A 17405-nucleotide genomic window follows, 5' to 3' on the forward strand; every position below is an offset into this window, starting at 1 on the left:
TATACATATAAGTGTCTATATATATCGTCTTATTACAAAAAAAGGGCACATCAAGTGAAAATATTCATATAGAATATCTGAAACTATAATATTAAGAGTTTGCTTCCAGTTACAATGGATATCGAAGGTCTTTTTCGAACCTTAACTAAAAAAAGGGAAAATTACACTAGGTGACAGTCCATAACATTTGTTTACCACTTTTCTACATCAATTTTACAAAATCACTCGAAATGGCCCAATTTGGATAAAAGGGCAATATTTGATATAATTAATACCTAAATAATCCTATTAATTTTTTTTTTGTTTATATTTTTTTTCTCTAATTGTTTCACTTTTTTTGTGAAAAAAATGAATATTTATATTGTTTTATTATTTTTCATTTTTTTTTATTTATTAAGGTGAGAATGAATGATAGTAAAATAAATATCGATATATTATATAATTGTTTATATAATTCACATGATTATACACATTTATACTATATCGATATATTACATATACACTACATAATTATTTGTACATTATATATACATCTTTATATACCATTTATACGATACTGATATATATTTATATACGATTTATACAATATCGATACATTACATATACATTACATAACTATTTATACAATATCGATACATTACATATACATTACATAACTATTTATACAATATCGATACATTACATATACACTATTTAACTATTTATATAAATATCGATATATTACATATACACTACATAATTATTTATACATCATATATACATGTTCATACACCATTTATACAATATTCATACATGTTTATATACCATCTATACAACGTTGATACATTACATATACACTACTTAACTGTTACTCTGTTAGTTATTAAAAAAATTAGTTATTTAGACAACAGTTAAATCGTAGTTAATAAAAAATAAAAGTAAATCGTGGCTAATAAAAAGTAAAAAATAACTTAAACCGTGGCTAAATAGCAAAATTGACTATATTTCATTGTATTAGTGTCTTGGCTATATCATTTATAAACTAATAATTTTTTGATACATATTTAAAATTATCCCTAAAAAAATTGTAATGTGAAAAATACAATAAGGCATCCTAAATATACCAATAATTATGATGTCATAATTTCAATGTAGTATTAGAAGCTTTAAGTTCAATTACCATGTGAGGTTGTTACTTGTTTGTTAATAGAAAAATACTGTAGTATAATTTCTTACAACCTTTTATAATGAAAAACTTACAAAAATTTTACTAGTTTAGGAGTTAATTATTTAAATACACTTTAATTTGTGATATTATGAATTTTATCAAATTTTGATGCATTTAGATACGTTCAAATACATGTATCTATGGATACACAAGGTTAAAATTAGGTGTAATTTATTCTACTCTATTCAAGTGGATTCGTATGTATTTGAGATACGTAGACAAATCTCGCTCGCCTCCCTCCATCTCACTTGTCACTCTCCTATTTTTGAGTGATTTCATCTAAATGAATGATATTTTTGAATACTTAAATAACGATATAGATATACTCAACTGTATAATGAAAATATATAATTTCTATGTATCAGTATATATGACACTTTTCAAATTTTAATATTTAACCAAGTTTTATTTTTAATTGTAATTTTTAAAAATATTTTAAATTATCAATTATTGTAATTTATCGTATGGAAATTTTATGAATTCATGTTCAAAATTAAAATGTTGGTTATATGAATAGGAGATTGGCTAGTAATTTTCCCCAAGTTGCTCTTCTATCTTTGTCCCGCCGCATGCTTTTCTTGCTCTGCATCTATAACATTGCGAGTTGCTATCTCACACCTTCTACAAATACAAGCTAGAGAGGCTTCTTTCCTCGAGTTTGGTGCTAGTTGTCGAGCTCCTTTTACCTCTCAGTTCCATAATTGAAGCTCTGTCGACTGCCAAAGATTGCCGTTTTCACGGTTTCGTACCCTTTAATTTAATCTTTGCTTTTTTTCGGAAAAGCAATGCGATAAGGATTGAGCAATTTTGATTTTGGACGGGAGGAGCTCAGGGTTTAGAGCACTTTTCATTCAACTTCTCCCATGGAAGCCGCCATTCTCAGCTCCTATACACCGCTTTCCACAACGGCGGACCTCAGGATTAGAGGCAAGCCTATCTTCATCTTCCTTTTCGCACTTATTTGTTTTCAAATTAATCACAGGTCAGTCTTCGCTGGATTTGTTGTTAAAACTGCTGAATGTTCCAAGGAAAGTAAATGACTTTGACATCTGATTTGATAGAGCTGGCTGATGTAGTGTTTTCCGGTGTTTACTCATTTCCAACTAAGCAAGATATGAAGAAAGTTGACAAAGAACTAGGTTAACTGGAGAACAAAATAAGTTCTTCACAGTCACATCTAGAACACTCTGCTGATATAAGACACAACTGTCTTTCTTTTCAGCTTTGGTTTTAAATAAATTGGATATTACTAGTTTTTCCTGTTAAAAGAAAATGTTACTATTACTTTAGTTTGATAAATTGTAAGGCCTTCTCTGTGTTTCTAGGGATTAGAATGATGCATAACTGAAGGAATGGTTCTAATAGGGTATATTAGGTAATTACACTAGAATGCTCCAAGATCAGATTTTGAAACTCAACATGTACAGTGTAAATTGTGAAGCAGTTGATCTCTTTCATGATCTACTCTTATTTAAGTGAGCTTTCCAGGTTCTGTTTAGTTGACATAACTTTATTTGGCTTGCACTTTTACAAGGGGATATAATTATGTTAATATCTTCCTAGGAAAAGAAATTGTTAAACATGTTATTTTGGCTATGAATTTCACATAGTTTGGACTGGAGTATCTATATTAAAACTCTTGCTTTTCCGTGTACAGATTGTGTCAACATATAACTTGGATTATGTGCCAATCTTAACAAACCTAATGCATATTTATTTGCTTCATCATCCTTTTACTCAAGCTCTATGTTGCTCTTGCTGGTAGAAACACATTTAAGACCAACTTTTTCTTTTACTTTTGGCTAGCAGGAAAGTTTGCTGGATGTAATCTCCATCTCTATAATTTGCCACTGAATAGAATACGCATTCCTCTCAAGTTAAAATTTTCTGAATCGAGTAGAAGACACTTTTCTTCACGAAAGGGGCTGATATTGTCTCATGGAAAGAAAGAATTGTCCAGCTATTTCACCCATCAACTTTCAAGCGACTATACAAGTATCAGGGCAGCATCAGGAGAAACGCTACATTATGGACAGTCTTCATCAGTAAATGAAGATGAGGGAGTGTCACCAACATCTACAGATGCCAACGAATTTGTGTCCTTGCAGCCTAAGCAGAAGCAATTTAGAAATAGATTCTTGAACTTTGTAAGATTGGGTTCCGTCATTGATAATGCTGCTGAGTCTTTTTTCAAGAGTGAGATAAGGAGAAGGCTGTTTGTGACTGCCATCTTGATTGTCATTAGTCGTATAGGATATTTCATTCCTCTTCCAGGATTTGACAGGAGGTTGATTCCAGAAGACTATCTCAGCTTTGTCTCGAGATCTGTTGGTAAGTCGCCTTTTCATCTAGACCAATATTTTCCTAGTTAATGTAGTTCAGTTTTGAAGTAAGTTGGTTGAGCTTATTGGTTCTTCAAACTCGCTGAACGGAGTGTGGGGGAGTGGTGAAAAGATAGATTTTCTTTTCTCCCATGTAATTATTAATAAACCGTCCTTGCAGATCAACTGGGTGATTCCACTCCAGAACTTAAACTTTCTCTTTTCCAACTTGGGGTTAGTCCTCAGATAGCGGCATCCATTCTTATGCAGGTCAGCTTGCTTTCGCCAAATATAAATTTTTCGAACCAGGATATCAAAATTTGGCTTACTCTTCTATTTTCTTTGTTTTATAAGCCATTGTATTATGTAAAATGAAGTTCTTGTTTCCCATGTTTTGCTTAAATAAATATATTTGTTGTGTTGGACCACCAGAGGGATGTACCAGAGTAGCATTTCTTCAAAAAGTGACATACAAAGATCTTTTCGTGTACCTACCTATGTAGTATGTATTATACAAATGTCAGGTGAAAAAATATACTTGAGTCCGTGCACCACTGGCCCTTAGGAATTTCCGGTGTATAAAAAGTAGAAGGAGAAATGCCAGGTGAAAAATGCCTAAACAGTATCTACATCTAATCAAAGTGATTTCTAAAAGAGATTTAAGGAATCTTGGAGCCGGAAATAGCTGAGTTGGATCTAAGTTACCGAGTTCAAAAAATTATTTGAGTTGGATCTATAAAAAGGAGAGGATATCGATTAAGGTGGTGGAGGTTAGGAGAGTCACTGATAGGATGATGTCGATTAAGGTGGTCGTTGAAGAGATCACGTTGAACATTATTAGTGCTTATGTGCTGCAAGCGGGCTTAGGCGAGAAGGATAAGAGACGCGTTTGGGAGGATTTAGATGAGTTAGTAGGAGGCATACCGACTACTGAGAAGCTTTTCGTGGGAGGGGATTTCAATGGGCACATTGGGTCTATTTCGGGAGGGTATGATGATGTGCATGGAGACTTTGGCTTCGGGAACAGAAATGGAGGAGGAGTCTCACTTTTGGATTTCGCAAGAGCTTTTGGGTTGATGATAGCCAATTCGAGTTTCCCAAAGAAGGAGGACCACTTGGTAACCTTTCGTAGTTCAGTGGCTAAGACTCAGATAGATTTTTTACTCCTTAGGAAGGATGATAAAGGTCTGTGCAAAGACTGTAAGGTCATTCCGATCGACAACCTTACAACCTGACATAAGCTCTTGGTGATGGATTTAGGGATCAAGATGACGAGAAAGAAGAGGGTCGGGGATGACCAACCTAGAATAAGATGGGGGAGTTTGATCACGGCTAGTGCCCTGGAGATGGGAGAGAAATTGAAGGATATAGGAGCTTGGGATAGTAGTGGGGATGCGAACAATATGTGGGATAGGACGGCTAGTTGTATTAGGGTTGTAGCAAGGGAAGTGTTGAGAGTCTCGACAGGTAGTCGTAGTCAGCATCGAGGGGATTGGTGGTAGAATGGAGAAGTGCAAGGAAAGGTGGAAGCAAAGAAGATGTCGTATGCGAAGTTGATAGAAAGCAAGGATGAGGTGGAGAAGTGGACGAATAGGGAACTTTATAAGATAGCGAGGAAAGAGGCCAAGTCGGTGATTTCGACGGCAAAAACAACAACTTTTAAACGCCTTTATGCTGAACTAGAAGATAAAGGCGGGGATAGGAAATTGTTCAGGCCCAGGGCGCGGGAGAGAAGGGCACGCGATGTGGATCAAGTGAAGTGCATTAAAGACGAGCATGGAAAAATATTGGTAGAGGAGACCCTCATTAAACAAAGATGACAGTCATACTTCCATAAACTCTTGAACGAAGAAGGGGACAGAGAGATTGTGTTGGAAGATTTGAAACATACAGGGAGGCGTCACGATTTTGAGTGTTGCAGGAGTATTACGACCAAAGAGGTTAAGGGTGTTGTGCGTAGGATGCGCCGGAGAAGAGCGACCAGACCTGACGAGATTCCTGGGAAATTTTGGAAAAGCGCGAGCAAGGTATGTTTGGAGTGGCTGACTAGGTTATTTAATGTCATCTTTAAGACGGCAACGATGCCCGAAGAATGGAGGTCGAGCGTAATGATCTCTCTATATAAAAACAAGGGGGATATCCAGAGCTGCAATAACTATAGAGGTATCAAGCTTCTAAGCCATACTATGAAAGTGTGGGACAGAGTGGTGGAGATGAGGGTGAGGAGAGGCGTGTCTATTCCAGAGAACCAATTCGGATTTATGCCTGGACGCTCAACTACAGAAGCCATCCACCTTATGAGGAGACTGGTGGAGCAGTATAGGGAGAGGAAGAGGGACTTGCATATGGTATTCATCGACCTAGAAAAGGCTTACGATAAGGTTCCACGAGAGATACTATGGAGATATTTGGAGGCTAAAGGTGTACCTGTGACGTACATTAGGGTGATCAAGGACAAGTATGAGGGTGCCAAAACCATGGTAAGGACAATAGGAGGGGACTCAAAGCACTTCCCAATTGTGATGGGGTTGCATTAAGGATCAACACTTAGTACGTTTTTATTTGCCTTGGTGACGGATGGATTGACGCGACAAATTCAAGGTGAGGTGCCATGGTGCATGCTTTTTGCGAACGACATAGTCCTGATCGATGAGACTCGTAGCGGAGTTAACGCTAAGCTGGAGGATTGGAGACATACCTTGGAGTCTAAAGGGTTTAAGCTGAGTAGGACCAAGACAGAGTACTTAGAGTGCAAGTTCAGTGAGACACCTCAGGAGGTTGGCGCGGAAGTTAGACTTGGTGACCAGGCCATCCAAAAGAAAAGTAGTTTCAAGTACCTTGGGTCTATCATGCAAGGCAGCGGGGAGATTGATGATGATGTCACACATCGTATTGGGGCAGGGTGGATGAAATGGAGGCTTGCTTCCGGTGTGCTATATGACAAGAAGGTGCCACCATAACTTAAGGGCAAGTTCTACAAAGTGGTGGTTAGATCGGCTATGTTATATGGAGTAGAGTGTTGGCCAGTTAAGGTCTCTCACATTCAAAAGATGAAAGTTGCTGAAATGAGAATGTTGAGATGGATGTGTGGGCATACCAGGAGCGACAAGATTAGAAATGAGGCTATTCGGGACAAGGTAGGAGTGGCCTTGGTGGAAGACAAGATGCAGGAAATGCGACTGAGATGGTTTGGGCATGTGAAGAGGAGAGACACAGATGACCAGTGCGGAGGTGTGAGAGGTTGGCCATGGATGATTTTAGAAGAGGTAGGGGTAGGTCGAAAAAATATTGGGGAGAGGTGATTTGACAGGATATGTTGCAGTTATAGCTTACCGAGGACATGACCTTAGATAAGAGGGTGTGGAGGACCCACATTAGGGTAGAAGGCTAGTTCATAGCCTCGTTATTCTTCCTTATTAGTAGGCGCATTAGCGCACTATAATTTCTTGTGCTCTGATTTCTGTTATTATCCATTACTTTCTGTACTTTGATTACCCTATTTTATCTGTGTCGCTTTCGTTATTTGCTTTCCCATATCGCTTTGAACTTTTTTGCCTTATCTGACCTCTTTTTATGCTTTTATTGAGCCGAAGATCTTTCGAAAACAGCCGTCCTACCTTGGTAGGAGTAAGGTATGCGTACACTTTACCCTCCCCAGACCCTACGTTGTGGGATTTCATTGGATTGTTGTTGTTGTTGTTGTTGATATCATCTGAGTTGAAGTGAAAATAACAGCTAAACTTTGCTGTTCGAGATAATAAGAAAAGGTATTTGAACAACAACAATAATCATACTTAGTGAGTGCCCCATTGCAAAAGTACCTTAAGCGTTCGTCCAACATCATTTCTTTTTTATTCATCTTTGTCGATTTGCTTAGCCATTCTACTAAAGGGTATAGGTGGAACCAAATGTGTTTGCTCTTTAGTTGATTAATCTTGTTGCTGAATGACCAAGTGATTCATGTGTCCTTCTGGTTTGAGAGACCAAGGCATATGAAATTGTTGGATTCATCTTTCTGTTGCATAATGCCTCAATTTTGTGCTAAACTAGTGAATGCCAACTTTCCCGTGCAGGTATTATGTCACGTTCTTCCGTCTTTAGTGAAGCTGAGAAAAGAGGGCTTAGATGGGCATGAGAAGATCAAGAGTTATATGTATGTCTAGTTTTTCATCTCAATAAGTTAGATGGGTTGTTCTTTTACTTTGGTGGTCAATTTCTTTGTTTTGTTATCACAAACTTGCACAAGCTTATGAAACTTTGGATCTATTTTAGATGGTGGATCTCGCTTGGGTTTGCAATTTTGGAAGCTCTTATTCTCTCTTGTCACTCACTTCCATATTCAATATATGCTGCCAATCATAGGTAAGAAGTACAATTTTTTCGTGTAATAATCAATGGGAGCATACTTTTGCTATTTTCATTTTCATTCTGCACAAAAGGTCACTATTATTTTTATTGTGTAATGTGGGAGTTCATTTTCCAGTAACATCATTCTAACTCCATTTCTTCCGTGCAAAGTATCTTTTTAGTTGTCTATCTTTCTATCACAGATTCGGAAACTTAAATGACCTTTGGAGATTATAAAACTGTTTTTAATAATATACCTTAATTTCCTAATTTGGAAAAGAGAAGCGCATACTATTATTGTTGTCAATTTACTTAAGCTGATCTGTTTCTTAAAGCACATATTTCAAGGTAAAACTTGATTAGTTTTATATTGAAAATTTTGAAAATGTTTAGAAGCACAGTAAGGCAGGAAGTAGTAAATTCCTTGCTTTTTCCATTCCATCCCACATTACCATCCTAAAAAGTGTCGTCAATGTCTCCTTTTGAAGTCTAACATTGCCGTTGGCTCTATTAGGAATGAGCAAAGCAAGGGCTTGAAAATCTCCTCTGGAAGTATATCTACTTTCTTCCTTGTTTTTATGTTTGAACTTTGAATTTTGACATAAATCATTAAGAAGGTATCTATCCTATTATTTTGAAAAGGCGGATTAGATTGTAATTAATTTGGCTCAGGGAAATTGCTCTACGAAAGATAGTTAATGATTGCACATGATCAAAAGCAATGAATTGAATGTAGCATACTGAATGGGATAGTATGATTGCTGCAAGTCTGGTATATTCAGGTTGCCCCCTCTTGTATCTGTCAGAAGTAGGTAATTGCGATTCAACATTTGTTTTTTGATCATTTTCTAACAAAAAATTTCATCGACTTTTAATTGTTTGGATGCTCTCTTTTCATTTTTTGTTCAATCGCATGAGAAATACTCCTCGAAGGTTGTGGATTTTCTGAAGCTTGAAGCCTTCATCAAAAGCTCTCTTAGTGCTGGTTTTAAGTTGATGAAATCTTTCTTTTACTGGTGAAAAAGGAGGAGTTCTTTTATTTGGAATATCAGAAAAACAATCTTCCTTGTGGAATCTTTCTTTTTGTTTGTTATTTGAAGACAAATCCCAGACCCTTTTCAATTAGCTATTGTGTTTTTTTGTGACTCAAAGTGCTTTTCGGTATAAGGGCCTTCAGTATAATAGCATTGAATTGTTCTTATTCCACTTTCTCAACAATAGTATACTTAGTGAAATCCCACAAGTGGGGTCTGGGGAGGGTAGAGTATACACATACCATCCCCTTACCTCGTGGAGGTAAAGAGGCTCTTTCTGAAGGACCCTCGACTCGAGTACACATATCAAAGTAGGTATGAAAAAGGAAAAACGACAATAAAGAAAACAAAACAACTAATAAGGAAACAATAACGACCACATAAAAGTGCGATAACTTAAACACAAAAAACAACAGCTTATGATGGAATCAAAAGCAAGACATTATAAGAATACGGCTTAACCCTTCGAAAAACAAGACAACACTCCATATCTACTAACATTCTTCCCTAATACGCAACCTCTACAACCTCCTATCTAAGGTCATGTCTTCGGTAATCTGGAGCTGCGCTATTTCCTGTCTAATCACCTCTTCCCAATGCTTTTTGGGCCTACCACTACTTCTCCTCATATCCACTATATCCAACCTCTCGCATCTCCTCACAGGGATATCTGTGCATCTCCTCTTCACATGTCCAAACTATCTCGATCTTGCTTCCCTCATCTTGTCCACCACGGAGGCCACTCCCACCTTGTTCCGGATATCTTCATTCCTAATCTTATCTGTCCTAGTGTGACCACACATCTATCTCAGCATGCTCATTTCCGCAACTTGCATTTTCCGAACATGGAAGTTCTTGACTGGCCAACACTCTGCCCCAACAAAGTCGGTCTAACCACCACTCTGTATGCTATTTGCGGATGACACAGTACTAATTGACAAGTCACGCAATGGAGTTAATGCTAGGTAGGATAAATTTAACGCCAATCATTTTTCACAGTTGAGAGGGTTTGTAAATTATTGTTCCTCATGCCCAGTTGTTTAGGTCAAAGTTTCTTCTCATGCTGTTGATGTATTATTTGCATGATGTTGGCTGAAATTAAAACCGCTCAGAATGACCTTCATTTTCTTGCAGGGTTAAGCATGTGTTGATGACTATGTCCCTTTTAGTTTCTGGTGCAATGACTATGTCATGGATCTGCGACAAAATAACAGAGTCTGGATTTGGTATTTATTTCCTTCGGTGCTTCTTTCTGTATCTTAATTTTCTTTTCTTTCTTCCTTTTTAAACATCTCTTAGAATTCTAATTCAACTTGTTTTCCCCAATTTTAGGCATTTTCCTGTTAGTCTGTTAGAGACAAAGTTCCTTGTCCCTCCAAAAAAAGAATAGAAACGTAGTTGCATAGGGAAGAGTTCAAAAAAATGGTCAACGACCTTTTGAGTTTTGTCAATTGTGTTTAAACTTTACTTTAGGGGACGTGGATTGAGTTTTTGTGACTGAAAAGAAAACTAGGCCCATTTGATTGAAACATAAGGAATAGTAAACTAGTGACATGATGACTCTTTTTATCTCTGATGAAAGTTAGTATCACTGGCTGCTATAGTTGTTATGGCATACTTTTGGCGGTTCTATAATAATTCTTCTGCTCAAATCTGAGATTGTAAGAGTTTGAAGAATGATGTAATTGATTTAAATTGGCTGACCCCAACTAATTTGGCGTGGATACTTGCTTGATCTATTGATGTATTTGAGGAATTATGTAACTGGCTGAAATTAGCCGACCCCAATTAATTTGGTAAGGGAACTTAGTCCATTGATTGATGTAAGTTATAACTGAATGATAAATTTGGTCAATTCTTCCTTTTATGTTTCCTTGCTCTTCCCTTTTTAATGTTTGCTGATGACTAATTGATGGTTCAGGTCAAGGATCAACTTTGATTATTTGTGTGGGCATTTTGACTGGCTACACAGATACTTTGCAGAAAATGTTAACTCAAATATCAGGTGGGTTACAAATGATATACTGTAGCTTGTTAATTCTTTCTGATCATTGTGCTCTATGGTAAGGATATCAGCATGTTATGTACGAGAATTGATCCCTTCTTCTGTCCCAAACCCATTTTTAAGTTGTGGTGGAGTTTAGTCACGATCCAAGAAATAGTTAGAAGTACATAACAATAGAATTTGATACAAGGATTGAATAGTTCAGTCCCTCTAAATTCTTGATTAAAGTTTCCTTCATCCTTAACATACACAGGAAGTAGCGGGAACTGGTGGCTTTATGTACTTGCAGTACTAGGTGTTTTTACTGTTGTTACAATGTGGGCTGTCGTTGTGAGTGAAGGGTGCCGGAAAGTTAAGCTGCAGTATTATGGTTTTAAAGTTGCTTCTGCTGCAAGGTGACTTGAACTCTGAATTGATGTTGATTTGCATTTTCTTTTAATTGGAAGCCAGATTTTCTGTTGTGGAGTAAGCTTCATATGCATAGTCGCATGTATCTTAATGCTTATGTAAATGTTTTTACAAGCGAAGATTTTGGGGGACTTATAAAACATGTTTTGAGTAAAGGGAATCTTAAATTAAGAACTGGGCAGTACTATAGTGAAATCTTATGATGGAACTTTAACTACTGGCTGTAACTTGAGCTGTATTTAGAGTGGAAATTTCTTATCAAGGAATTATTGAGTAGCTCACTCGTTGACCATTATAAATGCATCTAAAATTCCATTATGTTTGTACTTCTCTCAATTGAAGATTTCATGTGCATGCAATACTGAAGTAGCTGCTTTCTCTTGCATGCTTGATCATGAGTAAGTGAGTGTGAGTAATAAAGGGATATTAATGTTCACCATCATTAATATATTTGTATGCACAAGTCATGTACTTCTCCACCAAATGGAAAAAGTTTGTGACTCTGCTTGAGTTTGTAGCCTTGTAGGACAGGATTGAACTATTTGTTTCACTTAATTGATATTTCACGTCTGAAGGAAAAGGAATTTGGCTTGGTTTTGTTGATGATAAAACATGTCTGGCTTGTGCCTGACTACTGCCTTCCATGTAAGTATGGATACGTACACACATGCACACACACATTCCTGCACGTACTCACACTCATGTATACAAAAAGAAACTGTCCAGTTGTTACTTGTGAGAACCTGAATAATTGAGTTGGAATTAGATTTTTTATTTGGCTTGGGATTTGGCTACAACTTCAATTTGTACTACCTAGGAAGCCAGTTATCGTAGAATTCAGTTTCTTAAACATATAGAGATATATTGTACTCATTTGAGGATAGTATACTATATATTGGCATCTGATTTAAGTTACTCATCTTGAGCAGAGAAGATTCTCCTGTTCCAGTGGTGGAGCCCTATATCCCATTCAACATAAATCCAGCAGGAATGCAGCCTATCCTTGTTACCTCTTATCTGTTGGCACTTCCCGGCATCCTTGCAAGGTTACTTTATATTCAAATAAATTAGATTACAGTCACACCACTACTTAAGTGGTTGCTTGCATATGAAATAGAAACCTTCGGTGGTTCTTTACCAATGTTTTAGGAGTAGGATCTTACCTACATTAGTAATATGGAGCCAATATTGTACCTGAGCTTCAGTTGGCATCAATATTTAGAGATTTTTCAGCTACAGGTTTCTGACACATACTTTCTTTGGCAGTCTTCTTGGTTCAAGGTTTTGGGAACACATCAGAGACACTTTGAATCCTGACACTTCTCATGGGGCAGATCCGTGGGTTTACTATATAATTTATGCTTTCTTTGTCTTCCTCTTCAACATATTTGACATTGTAAGTTGCCATTAACATAGCATGCAGAAAGTAGATTTTAAAATGTTGCATGCACAAAATATTTTCCCTTGAAGATTGCCGTTCAATTGAAGTGATTAGAACATCAATGGAATCAAGTCAATAAACTAGGTCCTTTTTAACAGGGATGTTTCTGGACTGAAAAGTTTCTATCTAGCTCCTTGGATTGAAGCACTCCAAGTCATTAGGGGAACCCAAAATACCAGTTGGTCTAGAAAAGGTGAAAGAATAAGTAAAAGATACCCAGACTTGCTGGTGAGTTTACGATGTTCAGGGCAGATGATGGCACAACAGAAATTGAAATCAATCTTTTAAGATTACTAATTAGATAGCCAGGAGGTCAAAAAAGGATAGAAGACCACATAAGGCTGAGTTTTCTCTGAATAAAGGTAGGGGGAGAAAGAGTAGTCATTTTAGGAAAGATGATGTCATTTAGAAAAGTTATTAAAAACTGATTATTTGATGTTAATCTCATATAAATTTCTGCTTCTGTCACTTAAAGAAAGAAAAGCTTTTGAAAGGTTTTCAGGGATACTCTCTCTTGCTCAGTTTTACTTAACAGTAAACTTGTGACCAGGCGAACATGCCAAAAGAAATTGCTGATTACTTAAACAAGATAGGAGCTAGAATTCCGAGTATAAAGCCTGGAAAAGCCACAATTGCATATTTGACAAAGATCCAAGCTTCAACGCGGTTCTGGGGTACGTATTTTCTCTCTCTCTCTATCTCAACCTCTATTTCTTGTTGTGCGATTCACTAACAGATGGTACTTTTCTTTTTTAATTTATTGGATTGTTGTGCAGGTGGTCTGTTATTAAGTGTTTTGGCCACCACATCCACCATTCTAGACCATTATTTGCGTCGCATCAATGAAGGATATGCAATAGGATTGACATCAGTGCTAATAATTGTAAGTTCATGGTTTTCAGGCATGCATAGTTTCTTTCTGAGGATACACATATTCCTTTCCCTCCTGCCAATAGGCTCTCTAACCCAAAGGTCAAGGGAAAAGCAAATGAAAAAAGAGGAACAAAAAGAATGTGATGTGGATACCTTAACTCACTCTTTTTGACATCAGTACTAGTGATTGTAATTTCATTGTTTTCAGGCATGAATAGTTGCTTTCTGAACACACAGATCTCCCTCACTGGCCGCTCCCCCACCAATTAAGCTCTCTAACCTCAAAAGAGCATGATGCGGGTGCCTTTACTTAATCTGTTTCAAGCCGATTTGATTAGCTAATATCTCTTGCGTCTACACATTTTAATCTATCGGGGTACTGATTGATAAGCAACCAATAAGTTTTTTGACACCCTCAGTTATGCACTTGGAATTGATCTCTTCTTGTTCCTTGGAGAAGTTGATTGTTTCATCAATTGTCCAGCAGTGGCATAAACCTACTGTTGGATTGCTCTATATGAGAATTGAATCTATATTCAGTCAGTCGGGAGTTATCCCAATTCACACCCCAAGTCCCTTGGTCCTTTTAAAACGAATGGTACTCCATGAATTGATCCTGAGCCAACTGTGCATCAATTATTTTGGTCCTCCAAATATCTCGTTCGCCCTATTTTAACCCTCCATGATACCATATATATGTGCTATGAATTCAACTCAAACAGTGATTGTCTCTATGCTGTGTGGGCTATCCATTATCGTATCACTGTCAATCTCCTAGTCTTGTCAATTCCTTCTAAGAGGAATGTTCCTGTAGTTATGTGCTCTATATTTAGATATATATGCAGAATGTTCCTGTAGTTATCTGCTTTATATTATGGTTTACATGCATCATGTTGTGAAGCTATATTGTAAATAGCAGGGAATCCATTCCCTCATCTTTCAGAGGGCTGTGACCTCGCCTTGCATCAGGCAAAAATTTAATCTTCTGTCCATTGCAATGTCATAATGTATTTATATTGAGGGGTTGATTGGTAAATTATTATAAGTTTCACAAGGCAAATATGGAATTTTTCTACTGTTTCAAAGGACTAATAGTAGTGGCAAGCATGGCTTTAACGGTAATGAGGTAATTCACATGATTTTTGACTCCACAATGAGGGGATATCTATTCATAAAGCAATGGAAGTAAACTGCAACTGAAACCACAAGGAGGTAATATTTTAACCCATAAACTTATATAGGCAGAGTTTTCAGGTAGAGAGCAAACTCAGATTCAAAGCTAAACAGTTTTTCTGAAGTTGTCTGGTTATTTTTACCAACTTAGTAGAAATCACTGTTATTATACTCATGGGAATGTAGTAGAATGGTTATTGTCATTCAGATGTCGTATTGAAATATTTCTTCCTGCCTTCTGCTTTGCAGGTAGGTTCGATTATTGAATTGAGAAGATCTTATCAAGCATACAATGTAATGCCAAGTCTAAGTATGGCTTTGAAGCGTTATGGTGTATGAAATTGGAGGATGGCTCTATTCGAGGTATATCTACGGTGTCATACTTAGTACATGGTCTGTACCTTATGACTTCTCTCATACATTGCTTGGTGTTTGTGCAGTAAATGGGATTCAGTTCTTGCTTGCATCATTGATACTGAGAATATTTTGCATAGTCTAGGATGTTCTTGAGTGAAATCTTAACTACCAGTCAACTTTTAAAACTTGGAAGATCAAAGATGTCGCAATCAGCCAACTCCTCCTGGTCAAGACAAATTTTCCATATGTGGCAAGTAAAATGTAGCCCATCCTTTGGCTGACAGAGTAAGCCATTTTATCCTTTTCTTCCTTTTATTTTTCTCTGTCACACTTCAGTTGTGTCATATATGATTAGATGCGTTTTTGCCGGATGTTTAGTAACTGCTAGTAATATATGTAGAGTTCAATGATCGTGAAACAGAAAAACCATTCGACCCACTAGCTTCACAAATTAGTTGGACTTCTACATGCAATTTTTGAAATTTTGCTGGTGATAACATGATTCATCCGCTTCCTGAATTGTGTTTCCAGGATACAGGATGACTAGCACGAAATAACTGAATTTAGACAAAGACAAGCATGCCACGGAGGGTTTATCGATTTGTTCACAGAGTATCATTTGTCTTTCTTACATTCCAATGTTGACACAAACTGATGAAGTGCTGTCTGAGCATTAATATAGTTCAAGATACCTGCAAAATAAGCATGCTCTCAATGTATATAATTACATTTTTGAAAAATATTGTAGATGGCCAAATTATGGCATGAAACAAGTCTATTCTTCTCTTGGCAAGCAAAAGAGGATGTGATTTTGCTTTATTTTTGAGGAGTATGTTTACAATCTGCTTGTGTTTGTTGAAACATGTGCATCAGTGTGAATTTTTAACCATATTTACGTGATGAGGACTAGCCTGTACGCAAATGTTCCTTCCTTTTCTCTCTATCTAATGGAGTTAGAAACAGTATTGAGTTAGAATAGTGGAATTTGAAAATTTTATAATCTTTTTTAAAATATAAAAGTGAAAAATTATTCTAGAAAAAAGCGAATAATTCTTATGCCAAACGTCTCCATTGTCTTTACATTGAGAATTCTTGTTTATGCTCCAAAATCAATTAAGGTTGTACTAAATTTAGAGCCTGTTTGGATGGATTTATTTTGAGTAATTTATAAATTGAAAACTGCTTATAAGTTAAAATAAAAATAGGTGCAATTCAACTTATTTTTTTTTGACTTATAAGTTGTTTTTAACTTATTAGCTGCTTAAAATAAGTTCATTCAAACAAAACCAATTATTTATTAGGGTTTATTTTAAGCACAAAATGACTTTAAGTTGACTAGCTAAACATTCAAAAAAGTTGAAAACAGCTTATAAGTAACTTATAAGTCAATCCAAACGGATTCCGAAGATAGACATAAAAAAGAGATGACTTGGTAGCTTTAGAACCCTCGAACCTTTCACCCATTGCAAAATAATTGGTTTTATTACTTATTAACTTAAATAATCTTAGTAGCTTTGTTGGTTGGTTGTTTGAATTTTTATTTAGTTGGTGAGAGTTCAATTTTTCACCTTACAATCATAATCATAGTAGATTAGTTAGTTGGTTATCTATATTTTTATCTAGTAGATGAGGATTCAATTTTCCACCTTATTTCTCCTTTTCTTAACCCCATTTTAATTTTATTTTTTAAAAGTAATTTCAAGCATAAAGGATACTACTTTTAGTGGGTTATTATGGGCACGGATGAGTCACCTAATGATGGTTCGATTCACATTCTTTGTTAAAAAATTATCTGGTGTACCTAAATTAAATATTAATTATTATGAGTGTATATTTAAGTTTGCACACTCTTGATATAATTAAAAAGGAAAATTTAAGCGCTCTTCAATCAAATTTTTGGCGCTGCCTCAGTTTCTATTTATTCAACACTAGTAACGGCATCTATGCTTTTCAAATGTTTCAAATACATTTTACACAATACTACCTCCGTCGCACTTTCAATTTTACACGATAATTAAGAAATCATTAATATATTGAAAGACTTTACCATTTTGCCAATTATTTATATCAATGCAATATACATATAGTATAGAAATAATTAATATTAAAAATTATTTATATTCAAAAGATCATATTAATTATAGAAATAAAATAAAAAAAATTTAATTAATATAAATTTTAATTAATTTCTTCGTCCCTCAGGGACATCGTAACTCTTTTTTGTCTTGTTTTTTCTTAG

The 17405-nt window shown here is 36.0% G+C and overlaps 1 protein-coding gene across 2 annotated transcripts; it reads left to right on the forward strand.

Moving 5' to 3' along the window:
* Window positions 1-1746: 1746 nt before the first annotated feature.
* Window positions 1747-16066, forward strand: LOC129882833 (preprotein translocase subunit SCY2, chloroplastic). Of its 2 annotated transcripts, XM_055957304.1 has the most exons (15): window positions 1748-2134; window positions 3017-3538; window positions 3710-3798; window positions 7602-7681; window positions 7801-7890; window positions 10044-10135; window positions 10831-10914; window positions 11168-11309; window positions 12252-12368; window positions 12589-12718; window positions 13314-13437; window positions 13540-13646; window positions 15059-15172; window positions 15250-15451; window positions 15698-16066. In XM_055957304.1, the coding sequence occupies exons 1-13, from the start codon at window positions 2071-2073 to the stop codon at window positions 15146-15148; spliced, it is 1731 nt and encodes a 576-aa protein (XP_055813279.1). In that variant the 5' UTR covers window positions 1748-2070; the 3' UTR covers window positions 15149-15172; window positions 15250-15451; window positions 15698-16066. The 2 variants fall into 2 exon arrangements, with proteins under 2 accessions (XP_055813278.1, XP_055813279.1); XM_055957303.1 differs by lacking the exons at window positions 15059-15172; window positions 15250-15451; window positions 15698-16066 and having other exon boundaries at window positions 1747-2134; window positions 13540-15052.
* The last annotated feature ends 1339 nt before the right edge of the window (window positions 16067-17405 follow it).

This window comes from Solanum dulcamara, chromosome 3, assembly GCF_947179165.1.
Source record: "Solanum dulcamara chromosome 3, daSolDulc1.2, whole genome shotgun sequence".
NCBI lineage: Eukaryota > Viridiplantae > Streptophyta > Magnoliopsida > Solanales > Solanaceae > Solanum > Solanum dulcamara.